General features: G+C 38.7%; 1 protein-coding gene across 3 annotated transcripts in view; it reads left to right on the top strand.

Annotated features, from left to right (window-relative positions):
• Positions 1-20,296, top strand: part of CTNNA3 (catenin alpha 3) — a 500,914-nt gene that overhangs the window by 344,551 nt on the left and 136,067 nt on the right. For all 3 annotated transcript variants that reach the window (XM_005235159.3, XM_027783430.2, XM_027783431.2), the window contains one exon: positions 16,261-16,417. In XM_005235159.3, the coding sequence (XP_005235216.1) occupies positions 16,261-16,417 (157 nt within the window). The remainder of the gene's footprint in view (positions 1-16,260; positions 16,418-20,296) is intronic.

Below are 20,296 nucleotides of genomic sequence, written 5' to 3'. Positions count from 1 at the left end.
GTAAAATCTTCACAGTGTTAGTGATAGTTTTATGCTCTTATATATGGAAATGTGTATCCCTGAGCAAACAGTTATTCTCTTGAAGGAACAGTATTCCACTTTATCTGTATGAATGTAACTGAAATCTGCTGCTGTGACAAAATCATATGATGCTGATTCTTGTGGGCTAAATCCATTAATATAAAATATTACTGGAAATAATTCTCTTGAAGTCCTACCTTGTTCCTGAATATATAGAATATACCTGATTTGTCATGATGCATTTGTGTAATGCTCATGATGCTGTCTTAATCTGTTAGCTCCCAGATCTTACTGTGTCTTTCAACTGTTTCGTTTTCATTGTTGCTTCTTAAGCCTGTACTTCTCCTGTATACCTTCACAGAATGAATTGATGAAATTAAATTTCAGTTCTTCAGATGAGGTGATGGCATTGTGTACACATTGTGGGTTCATAGTGCTTTCAGGACTATTCTTAGGGTTGGCTAGGCTACACAGACAACTTGTGCAACATTTTGCGTTTGTTAAAAGCTCTATGGAAACCTTAGTGTTGCTGGCTTTCACTTTTTTTTTTTCCCCTAATATATTGTCCACATCTTTTTCTGCTAGGATCTTAAATAGACTGCAGTCTTAAATTACCTTGTTCAGTCTGAATTGTAACTGTCCCTTTCAGTTAACTTCCTCAAATAATTGAACTATTAAACCACATAACTTCTGATACCCAGGAAATCAGATTAGGCATGGATAACAGGATGGTTGTAGTTGCCCTGGGTCAAGGATGTTTACCTTAATTAACCACTAATAGTAAGAGGATGTACTATAGAGAATATACACATCTAGTTCCATTGCAGTTGTAATTTATCTCTGCAAAGTTTGCTACATGAATGAATAGCCCATAAGGACCTTTCTGTTTTATATGCAGTGCACTATAAATTGGACTAAAGATTTACTTGGATATGAAATCCAATAAACAGAAGGCTAAAAACATAAGTGTAATTCTTATACTGTAATATCAGTATGCAACTAACTTAATTGATAATTATGGGTGTTGTATTGAGACACAGGTTTTTAATGCTGAATGCCTTTCAAGATCAAGCCCCAAGACTGTGAACTCCTATGGAGAGTTTCCTTTATGCCTGCACTCTGGAAAGCTGTACTGTAGCTGTATGAGTATAACTTGTGCTGTTGACAGTATGGCTTACACCAGTTTGGTCAGCAAACTCAGCTATCACCAGTGCTGACAATTTTTATACTGGTGTAGTTGGTATACTGTGATGGAGCATTTACACAGCCTACGAAAACAGAAAAAAACTTTCATCTCTAAAAAGCATTGCTATATCAAGAGACTTTGTTCTCAATTTAATGTTATACTTAACTGAAGATAGCAGAGCTCCAGTTCTGGATGGAGCACTGTTGAAGGTATGCCTTCCACTATGGTTTTGAGTGTAACGTAAAAAATGAAACAATATAAATAGAACTAGTTTTGAACCTTTTTTAAAAAATTTTCTTTCATATATCAGCAGGTCTTGAGGAATATTTTAGCCTTCTATTTCAAGAACTTGCTTTGGACATTAAAATTTGCATTTGAGAATGCATTGCTTAAGGCTTGATAAAATTTTGTGCTCTGTGCTTTCTGAGCAGCATCTAGTTGTCCCCACATACACAAACCATGGACACAAGAAGTAATTGTTTAGTCAGAGAATTGACTGTTATTACTGTTTGCTTGATCCTAAGCAAGACATGGGATACTGGGTGTGAAAAAAACCCGACAGTTTGAGGAAAAGTGTTTTTTGGTTAAGTGTCAAAATGCACTTTTGATGCTTGAAATAAACTAGGGGATTTGTGTAATCTGCCCCCTGTATGTTTGAGTATCTTATGCAAAACATTCCCTGGGTCATTTACAGACACTATTCAATAAGGCAGAAACAGAAATGTTTGTTTATTTTCATTACTTCAGTTTCACTGTAGCAAGATAGAGAAAGTACTTAACAACTGAAATTACTGATTTCATGCAAATCAAGCACCTGCTATCTGACCTACAAAAAAAACCCAAACCCCAGCATATTTTCATAGAGTTGCAGAATCATTTAGTTTTGAAAAAAACTTTAAGATCAAGTCCAGCTGCTAACCCAAGACTGCCAAGTCCATCACTAAACTGTGTCCCTAAGCACCACATCTATGTATTTTTTGAACGCTTCCAGGGACGGTGACTCTACCATCTCCTTGGGCAGCCTTTACAATGCTTGACCATCCTTTCAGTGAAGAAATTTTTCTTAATATCCAATCTAAACCTCCCCTGGCACAACTGGAGGCCATTTCATCTTGTCCTGTCACTTGTTATCTGGGAGAAGTGACCGACAACCACCTGTCAACAACCTCCTTTCAGGCAGTTGTAGAGGGCAGTAAGGTCCCCCCTGAGCCCCCGTTTCTCCAAACTAAACAACCCCAGTTCCCTCAGCTGCTCCTCATAGGACTTGGTGCTTCAGACCCATCACCAGCTTCATAGCCCTTCTCTGGACATGCTCCAGCACCTCAGTGTCTGTCTTGTAGCGAGGGGCCCAAAACTGAACACAGGATTTGAGGTGCGGCCTTACCAGTGCCGAGTACAGGGGAACAATCACTTCACTAATCCTGCCAGTCACACTTATTTCTGATACAAGCCAGAGTGTTCTTGGCCACCTGGGCACACTGCTGGCTCCTCATGTTCAGGTGGACGTCAAGCAGTACTCCCAGGTCTTTTTCCACCAAGCAGATATCCAGGCACTCTTGCTCAAGCCTGTGGCATTGCATGGGGTGGTTGTGACCCAAGTGCAGGACCTGGCACTTCTCCTTGTTGAATCTTGTAAAACTGGTCTTGGCCCATTGGTCCAGCCTGTCCACATTCCTCTGCAAAGCCTTCTTGCCATCAAGCAGATAAACACTGCCTCCCAGCTTGGTGTGGTCTGCAGACTTGCTGAGGGTGCACTCAATCCCTTCATCCAGATCGTTGATAAAGACATTAAGCAGGACTGGCTCCAGGACTGAGCCCTGAGGAGCACCACTTGTGACTGGACACCAGCCAGATGTAACTCTGTTTATCACCACTCTTTGGGCTTGGCCATCCAGCCAGCTCTTTACCCAGTGTAGAGTACACCTGTCCAAGCCATGAGCAGCTAGTTTCTCCAGGAGAATGCTGTGGGAGATGGTGTCAAAAGCTTTACTAAGATCCAGGTAGACAACATCTGCAGCCTTTCCTTCTTCCACTAGGTGGGTAGTCTGTCCTAGATGGAGATGAGGTTAGTCAAGCAGGACCTGCCTTTCACAAACACACACTGGCTGGGCCTGATTCCTTGGCTGTTGCACACATGCCACGTGATGGTACTGAGGATGATCTGCTCCATAATGTTCCCTGGCACCAAGGTCAGGCTGACAGGCCTGTAGCTTCCTGGATTCTCCTTCCAGCCTTTCTTGTAGATGGGTGTTACACTGGCTAACCTCCACTCTTCTGGGACCTCCCCAGTTTGCCAGGACTGTTGATAAATAATGGTGAGTGGCTTGGCGAGCTCTTCTGCCAGCTCCCTGAGTATTCTCAGGTGGATCACATCCATTCCTACAGACTTGTGCGTGTCTGAGTGGAGCAGCAGGTCACTAACTGTTGCCTCCTGAGTTGTGGGGACTTCATTCTGCTCCTTATCCCTGTCTTCCAGCTCAGGGGGCTGAGTACCCAGCGGGTAACTGGTCTTGCTGTTAGAGATCAAGGCAAAGGCAGCATTAAGCACCTCAGCTTGTGTAAAGTTGCAGAAATTGTTTTCATAAAAACCAAAAATTTTATCCCAATGTAATAAAAACTTATTTCTGTGTATTACTAGGAACCACTGGCCAGACGTCAGGAGATAAAGGTACGCAGGATTGTATTTAATTTTTAGCCTGGAGTATCAGACCAATAATGTTCATAGTATTGTTGGCTTACCCACTCCTCCACAATTCTGTTTGTTCTTGAGGGATTGCTTTATCTGCGTGCTCTTAATTTATTTGCAAGATTCTTGGATAGTAGCATATAATAACAATGTGGAAATGAAATCTGTCCCTAATGGTTGCTATCAAGAAGGCCTTTACTAGATTAGAATCAGCTTTCTTCAATGACCTTTTCTCGAAGCTTAAAGTTACCTGATAATTTTGGAATAAGGAAATCCATATTTCTAAAGCTTAGTACCAAACATAGTCAGCTATGTCACTATCAAAGAAAATACATCAAGTGCAATCCCTTTTTCCTGCTTTAAATGATTGGAAAGGAGGAAGAAACAGAATCATACAGTAGGTTATTTAAATGCTAGTTCTGCTAAAACAGAGAGAGATTGCAAACAGGACTTTGAAATTCTATGTTTAGTCAGAATTTATTTTAAGTATTTTATCCATTGCATGTAGTGTTCTAGGGATTGCTGTGTTCTTCTTAATGCATAATTATTTCTTGTTGGAATTTTTGAGTGCCTGTCTGAAGCAATAGGTGTCTTAATCTTTTCGAACATAACACAAAAATTTACGGTCATGTGTTTATGCTATCATACCACCTGTACACCTAACCTTATAACTATCAGTACTTGGGTAAGGCTTCTGAGGTAGAAGTTCTCAGGATGTTGTGAAAGAGCAGTGTGCTGTGGGTGGAACTTTTCCTGTTTTCAGAAGAGGAGGGAAGTTTCTTGTGGAAGTACAATCTTGCTGTGTCACTGATGTGTTACTTTTGATACAGTGATTAGATGATCTTCCCTAACTTTGCATCTCCCTTTAGCTGTTTTCAGTGGGTGTAGATTTCACCTTTTAAATTTGTTGAACAATTGAATTTGATTTTATTAATAAATATAGCAAGTAATTGATTTACTCTTGGAATACATTTATCCCTCAGGTAGAATTTCTCTGTTTTCTACAGCTGTGTTATCAGCATGATCTCAGTTTTATTTAATTATATTGACAGAAATACATTTTATGATTAGATATTTTGTATACAAGATACTCAGCTTTCAAAGCTTTTAAATTATTAGGGGGGTTTCATACTTCTATTTTAATGGCTTTTTATGGCAGATGCCAAAGAAACAGCATCATATATCCCTGAGCCTTTTTATCATTATGGTGGGTTTTTTTGCTTGCAGGTTTTTTTTGGTTAGTAGTAAATATGTATGCCTTCTTACAGAGCTTGGGGATGTCTGGATATTTAAGCCCCCCCACTGCATTGTTTAAGAGAAATACAAGGCACAGTTTGACAGAAATAATGTTCTGCACAGTTTTCTGTTAAGAGAACAAAAATAGCAGGCTGCCAACATGTTTCTGTGGTTTCTTTAGTAGTGACTGTTGTGTCAGAAAATAGTTCCATGATATTGCTGCATTATCCATAATTATCTGTTTACAAGTCTATTACCTGTCTTATGGCATCTCTGAGAAGTGAGTTGTTCTTGCCACAGAAGGAGTCAATGTTAGTAACTAAGTATGTGTCACGTAATTATTCTCTAATTGTGTGTTACAGAACAACATTATACAACAATTCAGTTTGGAAAGGACGTTAAGATGTCTGTAGCCCAGCCTTCTGCTCAAAGCAAGTTCAGTTCTGAATTTCAGACTGGTTTTCTCTAAAGTTGGACTGCTCAGGTCTTGAAAACGTCCAAGGACAGAGACTGCACAAACTCTTTGGGCAGCCAGTTCCACTGCTTGACTGACCTTGGTGTGAAAAGTGCTCTTGTGCACACCGATGCTCTCACTCATCAGAACCTCCCTCAATTTCTGACAACTGTCAGAATGTCCTCCCACCATGTATGGTGGTCTCTGTCATCTTTGTAATCTCCTCATATGCACTGAGTCCCTCATAATGCAGTAGGTCCCTCTGAAGCCACCTTTTTTCCAGGCTGAACAAGCTCAGTTTTCTCTCCCTCCTTGCAGGGCAAGAGCTGCAACCCCTAACCATCTTGGTGGCCTTCTGCTGAATTTGCTCTACTTTATTGGTGTCTGGTATCAGAGAGAGGGCCCAAAGCTGGACACCTGGTCACAGTTTTCTAGATGTGACCTAGTAAGTGTCATCTTTTTCATTCTGCTAGCTATGCTCCTGCCCTATGCTGTTAGCTTTCGTTGTTGCTGGGGCTTGCTGCTGATATGCATTCCAAAATGTTGTTGAGTGGGATGTCGGGTCCTTTTCCAGCAGAGCTGTCCCCCAGCCAGTTAGTTCTCAGACTGTATCATGACAAGTAGTTATTCCATCCCAGCTGCAACACTGGTTTTTAGATATTCAGTTGATCATTTTTGAAAGGAGGAAGCAAAACCTTAGGTTCTTTTGCATCAGAAATAGTTGGACCTGAGTTTTATTCCTTGCTGATACTTCAGCTACAAAAATGTGGAGCTACAGAGTTCCATCTTCCAGTAACAAACCTCAATGGACAAGTAATATGCTTTGGATTCAGTTTCTGTTTATTTACATGAATGTAGAGCATGCTGTTCTATACACAGGAAGAACTGACTGGAGACCATTTATTTACTTTTGGCTCCAAAGAAACTCCAGCCTACATTCAGCTCATAGCTTGAGTTAGTTTAGTGTTTTGGGCTGGGTTCTCAATTGTGTATCAGATTTTGGAGACATTAGGTCTGCATGAAAATTAAGAGAACTTTGTGGCATTTTACACTTTCCATGAACACAAGTTCTTCAGAAATACCAGCTTTACAGGCTGTTGATCTTGCCAGTTTGGTGAGATTAGAGAAGGCAACAAGTGAAGTACCCATCTGGACTTTGCCTTGTGAGTGTGTTTTTTACATTTCTGCAGCGGATCAGTACTAAATTTTTGTAATCTGTGCACAACTGCTATACTTCTGGTATGTGTGTCTGAAAGTCCCTTTTGGCAGAGTCCATGAGAACTGAGTCCTGAACCAGGTTTGAGTGCAGCCCATTTTCCATTTACATACTTTGTAGAGCTAGATCTTATTTTTCTGTGTAGTTATCCATGCCTTTCCCTTAGAGATGAACACCCCATCCATGCACAACAAATGAAGCAAGTCATCATTTTAAAGGATGGGATGAAGTAGTCAATCACTTGCCAGTAAAGTCTGAAGAGCAAAGTTTTGCCTATGCTTTGGTTAGATTTTGTGGTTTTCATGCGGATGTGATTCAAATGTTAGTAACTGTAAACACGGTAACTTTGTTTACTGCTGGGTGTGGATAAAGGTGGCATAGTGTGGCCCTTGGAGAAAAGAAAATGAGGGACAGAATGCAAAACTACCAGAAACGTAAATTCAGTGTCAGGAGTGGTCTGGGGTTTTTTTGTTTCTTTGTTTTTTTTTTTTTAATCGGAACTCCAGTCTTACGATCTTGTTTTCAAAAGTGTGAATTCAGTCCTAAATAGAAAAGACTGTCATTTTGGGAACACATTTTCTGAAGTTCTTGTTTTTGATGTTGTAGCTGCTTTTGAGATGTTGTTGCATGTAGCTGTAAAAGATACTGCATACAGAAAACAGAGTTAATTCTGGTAGGATAATTGTTCAGGGCAGCACAATAATGACTGTCAACCTTAGTACATCAGATAAACTGACACATTCACCTTTGTAGCAAGCTCCTTGTAGAGACAGGATTATGAAAATATCAGTGGCATAGAAACATGCAGGTGATCAAAAGGCTGGTTACAGATGTTGACAAAAGTGAGGTAAATGGTTGCCTGAGAATTCAGTTACAAATGAGAGAGGGCTTAAGTGGCCTGTACTGGTGCGTGGGGTGTTTCCTCCCTGGGTGCAGGACCTTACATTTGCCTTTGATGAACTTCATTATGTTCCTCTCTGCCCAACTCTGCAGCCTGTCTGGGTCTGGCTGGATGGCAGCGCAGCCTTTGGGTGTATCAGCCGCTCCTCCCAGTTTTGCATCATCAGCAAACTTGCTGAGAGTACCTGCTGTCTCCTCATCCAGGTCATTGATGAGTAAGTTGAGTAAGACTGGACTCAATACTGGTAGCTACAGGCCTGCAGCTAGAATGTGCTGTTGATTACAGCCCTTTGAGCTCTGCCATTCAGCCAGTTCTCAACCCACCTCACTGTCCACTCATGGACCACCTTGACATGTTTCCCAGGCAAAACAAAGACATGTGTTCTATATCCTGTTCTGCAACTTAGCTATGACAAGATTTTAATTTTGTTAGTATCAGTCTGAATTGTTTTGTGGAATGTAGATATTGACACACTTGTGGAAGCCACATTTATTCAGAGTGGAATTAAGTCTTATAAGAATATTGAACATTAGAACAACTTACCTTGGAAACCCTAAGGAACATTGTCACCTGAAATGTTTAAATCAGTATTAACAGTCTTCGTATAGAACATAACTGATTTAACCTCTAGCTGTAAACTTCCTGAGGGAAGCCCTAGGTAAATTCTATGTTTGTATTACTTAGGTGGTCAGACTAGATGATTTGTGGATCGTGTGTAACCTTAGAGTCTACCAGTCTGTGTCCAGTGCAATCTGTGTACTGTTAGATGAGGATGCCTGCCTGTGCTGTAGTTTTTGCATTTAGTGAAGGCTTCAGGACTTTATTTCCAGAGACACCTGGAGTTGTCTGAATTTCAGAATTCACTCATTTAATAAAGTTGACTATGTTTTGTAACAATTGTGATCTTCCCAAGCAGTTTACCTCTTTACTGCATTTGGCAAGATAAAAATTTCATGGTTGTTCTGATACTGAAAAAGTCTTTACATAGTGTCATTGTTATTTTTAGTAGAAGCAATCCCCTGGTAAATCTACCAAAACAAAGAAGAAAATACTAGGGAAAAAAATACTATTGTAATCAACCAGAAATTTCAGGTAATACTTTATTGGAGGCTTGAACAGAAAAGTTAGAACAGCATTTCAGTCTTGATGGACACATTTTAAAACCTAAACTGTTTCATTAATGTGGTGAATGGAAACAGGACCGATGTGACCTAAGAGTTATTGAGTTGGAATTTTGAGCCCCTGGCTTAGGAAACCGATGCTGTGAAATTGGGTCAAGTGTGACAGGAATAAAAACTGTGAAGTCTCAGCTGGAGGGAGCTGCTGTAGAGGCAAACAGAAATGGGCTTTTATGTATTATATGTGGAAAGTTCTTGTGTCTTTGATATTGATGTTAAAATAAAGAAAATGTAGATTATTTCTTGTATGCAGCTGTGGAATGTCCAAATGTGATCAGATGTACAGGTGCTGTTTTGGTTTAAAAAGCTCAGAGGGCATTTAATTGGGTGCTCGTACTTGGCCACCATTTTTCTGTCTTTGTAGACCATCTCCTGGACCCTTTGGGCAGCAGACACTGGTATGGTTGTATAGCCAGTGCTCTTAATGCTGTATTGGTAGCTCAGGTTGTATAATGTTAGATGTATGGAGGAGGGAACCTAATACTTAAAAATTGTACAGAAGTCTGTGTGCTGCAGAGCCTAGCTTTGGGAGGACTCCTGTGCATGTTTCTCACTGGTAGTGTAAGAGAAAGCACTGCAGTTACACTTGTTCTTGAAAGCTGTTTGCAAGCTTTCCCATCTCACAGTATGGTTTAGGAAGCAGTTCTGGAATCAAAGCAACAAAGGCAAACCAGATCTGCTCCTTCTCTGTTGGCTGAGTTGTATTTCTTCCTGACCACTGCAGATGTGTTCAGTCCACATCCTAGAAACAGGATTTGGGCTAGATCTCCACCTGGCAGAAGCTCAAAACCTTTCTTGTAAAATCCCTGGCCTGTACGGGGATTGGTAGTGAATTGGTTTTGTGTGTGTTTTATATCTTAAAAAAAGTAACTAACTGTATAAAATGTATGCTGGTTGCTTTAAACATGCTTTCCAAAAAGTGTTCCCATTTTGAGTTTTAAATATTAGTGGTGAGTATTTGTTTACTTTATAACATTTTCAAATATTTACAGTTAGGATTGGGAAAAAAAGATAATTACAAATATATCATCCCAACTCTAAAAAATGTTCCACAGTCTGTAGATGATGCCTGTTTGATGCCAGCCTTGATGCCTTTTCTTCCTGGCAGTATTAGAACAACTGCTCTTCTCCTGTACTATAAGAAATGTTTGTTATCAAGTCAGGAAACTATTTCTTCTTAGCTCTGTTTTGGTGTCATGTGTAGTCCACTTTACCTCTCCTCTTTCTTCCACCAGTACAGGAGCAGCTCTTCCATGGTTTAGAGCAGGGGTCCTCAAACTACAGCCCGCAGGCTGGATACGGCCCCCAGGGTCCTCAATCCGGCCCCTGGTATTTACAGACCCCCCCGTCGGGGGTTGGGGGGGAAACCAAGCAGCCGCAGATGGCTGCCTGCCACTGCATCCGCGCGCAGGACGAGAAGGTGCCCGGGGATGGGTGCCCACGGCAAAGGTGCGCACACCAGTGTCCGCAAACGTACGGGCACCGCCACATGCCGCCGGTAACTCCTTTTGGGGTCCTGTGAAGCCCCAAAGGGCTAACGCTCGCCTCTCCTTGCCGCGCCGCACTCGCCCTCGGCCACCCAGCACTACAGCAGGGACCCTCCGCCCCCCACCACCCCGCGACCCCCCGGAGCGCGCGCCGGCCCCCTGGTTAAAAAGTTTGAGGACCCCTGGTTTAGAGATTTAATATATTCTTTGCCAATATTTTAACTACCCTGCTCTTAAGTACCTTAGTGATGGAGAGTTTAGAGTCTGTTGAGGCCATCTGTTTTTGTGCATATTAACTGTCCCTTCAGTTAGGCATTTTATTTAAAAAACAAACAACACAAAAAACAAAACAGCTTTTTCTCTTGCTACAGTTCTGTCCACTACTTCCTGTCCTATTTCTTGTGGCAGAGATTGCAGTTTTATTTCTCCTATTCAGAAAGCTGCCTTCTATGAATTCAAAGATTGTCATGTATCTCCTCCCTATTATACTACAGTTTATATATGCTACCAGTACTGTTAGTCCTTTGTCACTCTCTTTCCTGTAACAAATCTGTGACATAAAGGATTGCTAGTAATAGGTTGACCAAAATGGTGAAGGTAGCATTCTTGTTGCTGATTTATCACCATATGCTGGCCTATTAAGGTACCTTGCAAAGTATTTTTATTGCTTTTTCCAGGACCAACATGCAATTTCAACTGTTCCTTCCTTTCTAAGAAAGCGGAAGATAACTTAGAATATATTTTATTGGGAATTTGGTTTTATTCTTCTCTTCAGCTTCTCTTCCTCTGCCTTTTAGTTATTTTCCTTTTATTTGTGTACATGGACACTGTCCTGAATTTATTACATTGCATGTTTTCTGGGTGTAATTTTGGAATAGTTACAAACACCCAACATTAAGAATGTTGCTTGCTTCATAAATTCTTGTTCTTTACTGATTTTTTTTGTTCTTTTTCTTGTAATGTGTTGTGTTCTGGCTGATGAAAACAAAGCTTAATGTAGAGTAACATGATTTATGTAAGTGTAATGCTTATTAGTATGGTTTGTACCATTGAAAAACAAAACATGAGTTGTCTAAAGGACAAATGAAATTGATTTTTCTGCTAATTGCTAAAATCACTAATTCCCAAAATGATTAAACTGCTAATATTAAGAAAAAAAAAAAAAAAGGAAGTACGCTATTACTACACTGAATTTTTGGTGTATTCTGCATTCTACATCTACATTCCTATAGAAAGAGCATCACAGGCAGCATTGTGTCTCAACCGAAGAGGTTTGGGCACTGAGCTGATGCTTGGTAGGGTTGCTTTTGTTCCACAGAAGTTTCTGTGAGGAGCTGAAGGATGTGCTATGTACTATCACCAGAAGTGGTTCTCCTGGAGTACCAAATGTAGAATTGTTTTAAATACATGGTCTGTGTGCAAGTCTTGAGTCACCATGTTTTCTTCTTCATTTTCAATGTCTGGGAGTTAAATTTAGCCATTTAGGGGAGACAAATGCTTTGGAAGTGAAAGCTCAGTCAGTTTTAAAAGGGATAAAAGAAAGGGTAAGTTAGTAGTTCAGGCCCTTTCCTACTTCAATTAAGTCTGTTCAGTTGCACATGTGTGGGATTTTTTATTGGTTTTACCAAGTCAGTTGGAACGGCCACAGTCTGTAGTTCCTTGCAAATGAGAAATTAAGTTGTCTTAGCAAATAAAATCTTCTGGTTTATCCTATTGCTGAAGCATCTTCAATCCAATAGAAACCTTAAGTGATCGACTCCATTGCCACTGGTCCTGAGAAATGTAACAAAATTGAAAAGTCTGAAGTCTAGTTCATAAACCTCTTACAATTGCATTTTTTTAATTTTAAGCATTTGTTTTAATAAAGGAAGGAAATAGTTTGTATTACTGGTGAAACTGGAAGTCAGTTAAGACTGCCTTTAGCACAGTATTATTGCCTACTTTGAAGTATTTATTCAAAGTGTGTGTTTAGTGCCAAAGGTAGTACTATAACAGAGGAAAATGCTGAACACTTATCTTTATAAAAGTGAACCCTAATAAGCTCTTAAATTCCCTGCTTTAACTCTTTGGGGGGAAAAAAATACCTGTACTTGCAGAGCCTTCAGTAGAAGTAATGTATGTAAATGGAAATTTAAGCCTTCAGCAGCTTGAGTGGTATGTTAACTTATTTGAGAAGCCAGAAGCAATTGGCTATCCAAGCATAAATAAATGTGTGCAGGAAGAGACCTTGTGTTTCCAAAGTGGTGCTGCAAATGAACAGTACATGTGGGAATGTAGGCAGAATGTTTATTATTGTATTTTGCATATGCCTAGGAGATAGGCACTTTGTTGGTGTCTTTGAATTGGGCTTCAATGTCCGTGGTGACTCTATTTTAATGTCTGCATTCTGATGAGGAATAAATGAGCAACCTTTTAATCTACGTCAGCATTGCTGTGCTATTACTATTTGTCAGATGTTAGAAATGATGCGTTACTGTAGCAGTGTGCCAAGCTGCACTCAACATTCATTTGGGAGAGCTTCTCTTCTGATCTTCCTGGAAGTTACTATGATTCTGTCCTGCATTTTATAGGAGTAGAGAATGTTATTTACAAACTGAAATATAAGGTGCCTTCTGCACATTCAATATTTTAACTGTGCATGTTTCCTAGCAATTGCATTTTTAAAAAAGGCAGTAAATGAGAGTGGGGAACTGGGATTGTGTTTTCCACATAAGAGACATAAATAGTGTGCCTACTTACAGGAGTAGAATCACACTATCAAGATATATCTGCTGTAGATCTGGAGTATGGATGAAGTAAAATTGTATAACACATAACAAAGGGGGTACACTGAAAGGATGTCTGAAAACTATGGGGGAAACTAAAAAACAAACCAAATTATGATCAGAAAAGGAAAATGAGTAGTCAGTTCTAAGTCTTTGACGGGCCTGGCTCAAGCAGTATTCTGTCACCCGTTTGTAACATCTACTATTTTACAAGTCAGTGGCTTTAAGGGTACTGTGTGAAATCAGACTTCTTTTAAATGAGCCTTTAGGCTTCATTATGTGTGCGCTCTATGACTTGTGAGCTGTAGTATTCTAAAAAACTGTTTAACTGCTGAAACCGTAGCTGGCGGTGGTGGATTTTGATTTTGTTTTGTTTTTTTTTTTAAATTTATTTATTTTTTAAAGTGTCTTCCATATTGTCTGAGGTGCAGATCAAGTGATTTTATTATTGTTGTTGTTGTTATCAGATATTTTTGAAACAACAAGCTGTGCCACTTTAAAAAGAAGACTGATCAGACACAGGACTTTCAACTTGCTCAACTGTTCAGCACTTTTTTCCTATAGCATTTACTTCTTGCCTTTAATCACAATGAACATCATTCTTTATTTTGATTCTTTAGTGAAATTTTAAATTCTTTTCCAAATATGGATAGTTCAGTAGTACGTTTTCTTTAAGGTAGCTGCATGGTGCTGTGCTGTGTACCTGAAGGCAGAATTCATTGTCAAAAAGCTGAAAGTCTAATGAATTAATTCATATGGGTATTAGTAATTGGGGAAAAAAGGGGAGCATGACAATGTCAGCCTTATTCAGTGTATTTTGTGGTTTTCTGCATAACTTCGCAGATGTTTTGTCAAAATAAGAAGGATCTACAGATCTAAATCATCACTAATTTAGTAGTAATTCTGAGATGCTGGGGCTCCTGATTGGTTACATTTAGGCAACAATTAAAACAGTATTTAAATATATTTATTATCTCATTTTTTTAAGTAACAACTTTATGATAATTCCATTCCTGTTTTACTAAAACGTGTAGTAAATCATTCTGGTCTGCTGGTGTAATAATGTATGCTAGTGCTTTTAATGCAAAAGATGACATGTTAATAATGTAGTCTTCCTCAGTTCAGCAGTTAAGTGTTCTTGATTTTTTTAATCTTAAGCAAATTACTGTTTCCATATGTTTATGAATTTAAGGTAAATGGAGAGCTTTTTGCTGCAAAAAGTTGAGTGAGTATTTTTTGGTTAATTTGTGTGGGGTTTTTTTGTGGGGTGGTGTGTTTTTAATTTTTCCCATCCTGCAATAGAAAGGTTTTTTTTGTTGCTTTTCATGATGCACATAGAGTAGTTTATTCATTTCATCTATGCAAGTACTATTTCTCTTCATGCTCTCTGCTGCTGTCAACTGACTTCAGTTTTTTCAGTCTTCTATCACAGTTTTATGGTTTTTAGATCTACGATGACGATATTGATGCTGTTCTGTCTTCAGTGAGAGAGTAACTTTGTGTCTTTCTGCCCCCAAATGGATAGGGTATTCCACTTTAAAAATGTAAAAGTGCAAAAGTAGAGCAAAAAATTTGCCTCACTTTTCCCATTTATTTCTTCTGGTTTTAATTCTCAGACTGTTCGTTTCTCTGACAGTACCTTTAATTTTTGCAACCGCTTGGCATGGTAGACTTGCATTTATTGCTTGATGCACTGTAAATGCAGTTGCAGTTTTGCTGCTACCTGTCCACTTGGTTCCCGTTATAAACTTGTTTTGCCTATTGGGATTTTTTTTTTTTTTTCCTTTCTGGAGACTAGGATGCTTTTATATCCATTTGTACTTGAGTTGGTAAAGAAATCATACTATAGCTGCATATTCTCTGCCTTCTCCAACTGCCTGGTAAAGTAATAAGGACGTGGTCTATTCTTCCTTATCACAATCATGAGTAAAAACACTCGATCCCAGCAGTATGCTTGTGAAAGCCTAATTGTTATGTTCCTTCATTATGAGAACACAAATATTACTAAGTTGGTCGTTATTTAAATTTCAACAGCTTTGTAAGTTCATGTGTTATATAAAAATACCAACCAACCAAACTGATTACAAATTAGCTTATGATCCAGAACAGAGTCAAGAGGATTGATAATTATTGTGAAGACATGTCAGATGGGCTTAGGATGAGGAATTTCCTAGTTCTTATTCTTCAATGCAATAACCTGATAATGACACACAAGAAAATTTCATGAATGTATACTGCCAACACTGGGGATTAGTGTGGCATATTGTTTTTATTCTTTTTTACTTTACATAGTGTTTTGCCGTCTTAAAACCATTCTCCCATTGATAAATAAGCAATATTGGGAAGGGGAAAAAAGGTTAATGTTAAGATTAATGTTCAGCTTTTACCTGGGATATGTATTAGTTTAAATAATGTTTATAGATACCACATCAACAAAAAACCATATTAGGGAAAAACTCCTCTAGCTAACTGATTGAAGCAGTATCTGTAGAAGTAATCACTTCAGGATTAATTATTTCAATCCTCAATTAGTCTTTCCTGGGCTAGATGGAATCTGCCCTCTTCATGTGAACATAGTTACTATTTTTAGGCCTAACTGATTTAGAATACCACTTTGCTGCTTTTTATATAGGTGTAGTATGTGTTATGTCCCATGCCACTGATGTTAAAAGAGGTATCTGTTGTCCCAGCAAAACCTTCCACTTGTAGTAATCTCTCTTTCAGTGAAGATCCTTTCTAATCAAAGTGCTGTGATAACAATAACAGCTGTTAAAGAGTTTAAACTCAAAACTGATGTATGGCATACTGACAAGTATGTGCCTTAAGTCTGTGTAAATAAAAACCTCCTTGTATTAATACCTTGCAAACTCAAATACTATGAATCCTCCAAGTAAAAATGTTGGGATTTTTGCTATCCTGTTCCATTAGCTTTTTGATTTATAAAGCTAAATTGGAAGTTAGCCTAAGCAACATCTGACTGATAGTCCTGCTGAGAACAGAAACAAAAGCTGAACAATGCTTTTGCTTAGAGAACAGAAATGCTGCTCTGCAAGTTTAAATAAAACATAAAATTTTATTTCTGAAGACATAATCATTTAGATGTTGGGTTTTGTGTCTATTTTTGGTACAGGTTATTAATGCTGCTTTAGCTCTTGCTGCCAGACCAAAAAGTCAAGTTGTGAAAAACAACATGGAGATGTATAGAAGTACATGGGAGAATCACATCCATGTTCTTACTGAAGCTGTGGATGATATAACAAGTATTGATGATTTTCTTGCTGTATCAGGTATGATAATTTTCAGAATTTGAGTGTTCTTTTACATGCTTGGAAAATTTTTTGTAATATTTCAGTAGGAATCAATGGAAGATTAGATTGTGTAAGCTTTTGTGAAGCTATTGCATCTGTTTAAAATGTCCCTAACATAATAGATACTCCTCTTGTGCACAATGTTGAGCTGGGTAGAAGTTACATGAGCAAACTAGGTGCATGAAACAGAATAGATATGTTATAGTGGGTAACTTTATCCATCTTCACAGGTTTATTTAGCTCTAAGTTTCAAAATCTTTGTAACTTTGTCCTGGTTTTGGCTGGGATGGAGTTAGTTTTCTCCTTAGTAGCTAGTACAGTGCTGTGTTTTGGCTCTGATGTGAGAACAATGTTGGTAGGACACTGATGTTCTTAGCTGTTGCTGGGTGATGTTTATACTAAGTCAAGGACTTTTCGGTTTCTTGTACCTTGCCAGCCAGAGGACTGGAGGGGCACGAGAGACCGGGAGGGGACACAGCCAAGACAGCTGACCTGAACCAGCCAAAGGCATATTCCATACCATGGGCCATCATGCCTGGTATATAAACCGAGGGGGTTAGCTGGGGCCGAGGGATCATTGCTCAGGGACTGGCTGGGCATCGGTCAGCGGGTGGTGAGCAGTTGTACTGTGCATCACTTGTTTTCCTTTCTCCCTTTCCCTTTGGATTTTATACTTTCCCCCACCTTTCCATTGTATCTGTTGTTGTTAATTCATTTTTATTCTGTTTAAATTATTAAATTGTTCTTATATCAACCCTCAAGTTTTATATTCCTTTCCAGTTCTCCTCCCCACCTGTTTGGGTGGTGGGGGAGAATGAGCGAGCGGCTGCATGGTTCTTGGTTGCTGGCTGGGGTTAAACCACAGCAAGCTGTGAGAAGTCTCCTGGAAAAGGAGGTGTATATCAGCATGCATATCCATAAAACAGAAGATTCTCACAATGTCCTATGTTTGAATTACTGTGGAATGAACTGTAGCGCTAATTTCCAGAGTTTTCAGTTACAAATATTTGTCAAGCAAAATGTACTTCTAAATCTCTTCACTGATGAAGCCTTTGATAGCAGTAACTGTATTTACTGAAGCAGTGAGTGTCTTAAACTGTTTTCTCTGTTCTGTTTAAATGTTTTAGTTCTTGCAGTTTAAAGATCCCAATTCTCTGTTTTTGACTTCCCTTAGATTAGTGTAAGCTGGTCAGGAAGGAAAAATTTGTCTTATCTTCATTAAATGTGGTTTAACATTTGTGTTTCCTCATGGCCAGTGGGTCATTTTTCTCTGGACATGTCTATTGGCTTCATTGTTAGGATTATGTGCTTTATGCAGCAATGTAGAACATGAATAATTTTGCAGATGTCAGTAGTTTGAAGCCATTCTAAGTGAAGTCAGAACAAAGTTCATTTTTCCAGATCAATTTTTCCTCATTAAACATGAGGGTGGACTCTTGTCTGCAAGGGGGCTTAGCTTGGACATTCATTGCTCTAAAGCTTACTTCTGTATATTTAAAAATATCACCTTTACTGTGGTAAGTGGAAGCCGCTGGACTGGAGTTACCATAACTGAGTAGTGTTTCTTTCTTGTGATCAGGATGTGGATATTACAGTGCAAAAACTGGAAGCAGAGATGTTTGTTCAGGACATTTCTGGGTCTGCTGATGCTGGATACAGACTTTTCCTCAAAGCATGAAAGTTCTCCTTGCTTTGCAGTGGTCAGTTGGTATAGCTAGGAACTGATTTAGGTCTGAATGGAGAAGAATTCACTGCAACTAATGTGAGTTGGTTATTAATTGAGGTACTTTCTTATGTATATCTCACCATCTTAGTACAGAAAACATAACCAAAGGATTGTTTTTTTCCCTAAGTTAGCCTTTAATGGAAGCCATGTCTAAACCTTCCTATTGCTTGTAGGATCTGGGAGGTTGCAAATCTTTTTTCTTTGATTGAAACTGAAATTTCTGCAGGTATTGCTAGAGCTGTTAATAAAGACATGAAACAAGTCAGTTGTCAATGAATTCAATATGTGGATCTCTTTAATCTACCATGAAATTTGAGTTTTAAAATTCTTTCAAATTCACAGAGCTAAATGTTTCTTTTTAACTCTACAACCATAATTCATTTAAATGCCAAATTACAGATATTTTTTCAAAATTTCTTTGAATTGAAAAATTAAGTTAGGCATTCTAGTAATAACTGGGGGGGAAAAATCTGTCGTTGGGCAGCTGTTCTTTTCTAGTAGATGCTGGCTTTTTGGTGTGGTTTACGTTCTTTGGTTGAGCATAATTGAGTGACAGTATTTCACAGTAAGTAGAAGCAGTAACTTAAGTAGCAGTGATGTGTAGGCCTACATATCACGAGGTCCAAAAAAGTAAAAAATAATGTATTAGCTCTAAACCATGGGTAGAGCATCTTCTTTAAACTTTGGTAAAACCTTTTGGCACATTTTAATTTAATTTGTTTAACTTCAAGTGTCGTGCTTGTTCTTAAGTGATCTGCGGAGTAGATGTTTCCCTATGGCAGTGTCACCTCCTTGCTTTGGGAAGCTTTTGTTTTATTTTATTTTATTTTTTTAATTAGCTTATGTACAAACAAGTAATTATTAAGACTAATTATAAGGAATGGTGCAAGCCACTCTTGGTCTACTCCTCAGTGTATTAGCACCATTATTGCATTCTGAGGGAATGAAGCATTCGTATATTGGTATGTCTAAGTAGAAAAGTTAAATGTGTAATAGAAGATGGTATCTATTTTTTTGGAAATTAATTGGTAATTAGGAAAGATAATGTGCATTTAGTGTTTTATGTCATGTTTGAGATGAAAGGAATAAGAGAATAGATTTGTAATGGATCTGTTTTTTCTACAGAAAATAGTGTTTATACAACATGCCAACATGGGCATAGTGGGGGAAAAAGGTGTTTTAAATAACATACTTTGTTCAAAATTGTTACTCTGCTGTCTCAGAGTGTCTGCAGCCCTGACTGAATCTTCAAGGTTGGCAAGGGAAGTGTTTCATCTTGTAGTTTTAAAATAATTTTTAAAAATACAGTACACTTTTTTATAAATATGGTAAACACACCTACCCTAGTAGTTCTGGTTACTCAGGATTCTAAATAGTACAACAGAATTACCTACTTCAAACTGTATTTTAAATTGCACCTCTGATTGATTGATAGGTCAGATTTTTCTGCCAGATACAAAATGTAATTCCTGAACCTGTTAAGAGTTGGGAATATGTATTTTGTGGTTTACCTTATCTATTCCCTTTTCACACTGTCCACCTGATCCTTGGGTGGCAAGTCGTTCTATAAAATGATGTTATAAATGCCAGTTATTCTGCGTTACTAAAGATTGGGAGGGTAAATTCAGTACTTTTAGCTGTGTTTCTGCTACGGACATTTTAAGACTTCTGAGAGTGCTAAGGAAGTTCTGTGATAAGACTAAAAGTCATTCAAACTGACTTGAGTAGGCAAAAGGGAGTAATTTTTTTAACTGAAGAACTGGCACAAATCAGTTACTGTTGACAAGAGGGAGGAGTCTTAGTTCATCTTCCTATGATACTCTTGTTCCAGTGTGGTGTACAGATTCAGAGTAGATCCAGGGAAATATTGCATGGCTCTCCCGCTGAATGGAGCTGAGAAGAGCATGCTCCAAGTGTGGAGTGTGTGGGGAACTCCCTAAAAATCTGCAATTGTGCAGGCTAGAAATTTGGAATCTTGGAATCTTTCCCTTGGAATCTAAGAGTATGTTAAGTTTTTACAAGCATAATGGGAAACAATGGGATGCCACGATGTTAGAACAGAAGTCGCCTTTTAATGTAAACCTGTGCCATCTGAAACTACTTTTAATTCATGGAAAGCAGCAAAACATAGG

This window comes from Falco peregrinus, chromosome 1 (genome assembly GCF_023634155.1).
Source record: "Falco peregrinus isolate bFalPer1 chromosome 1, bFalPer1.pri, whole genome shotgun sequence".
NCBI lineage: Eukaryota > Metazoa > Chordata > Aves > Falconiformes > Falconidae > Falco > Falco peregrinus.
The sequence above is the reverse complement of the archived record's forward strand: the minus strand, read 5'-3'. Positions and strand labels throughout refer to the sequence as shown.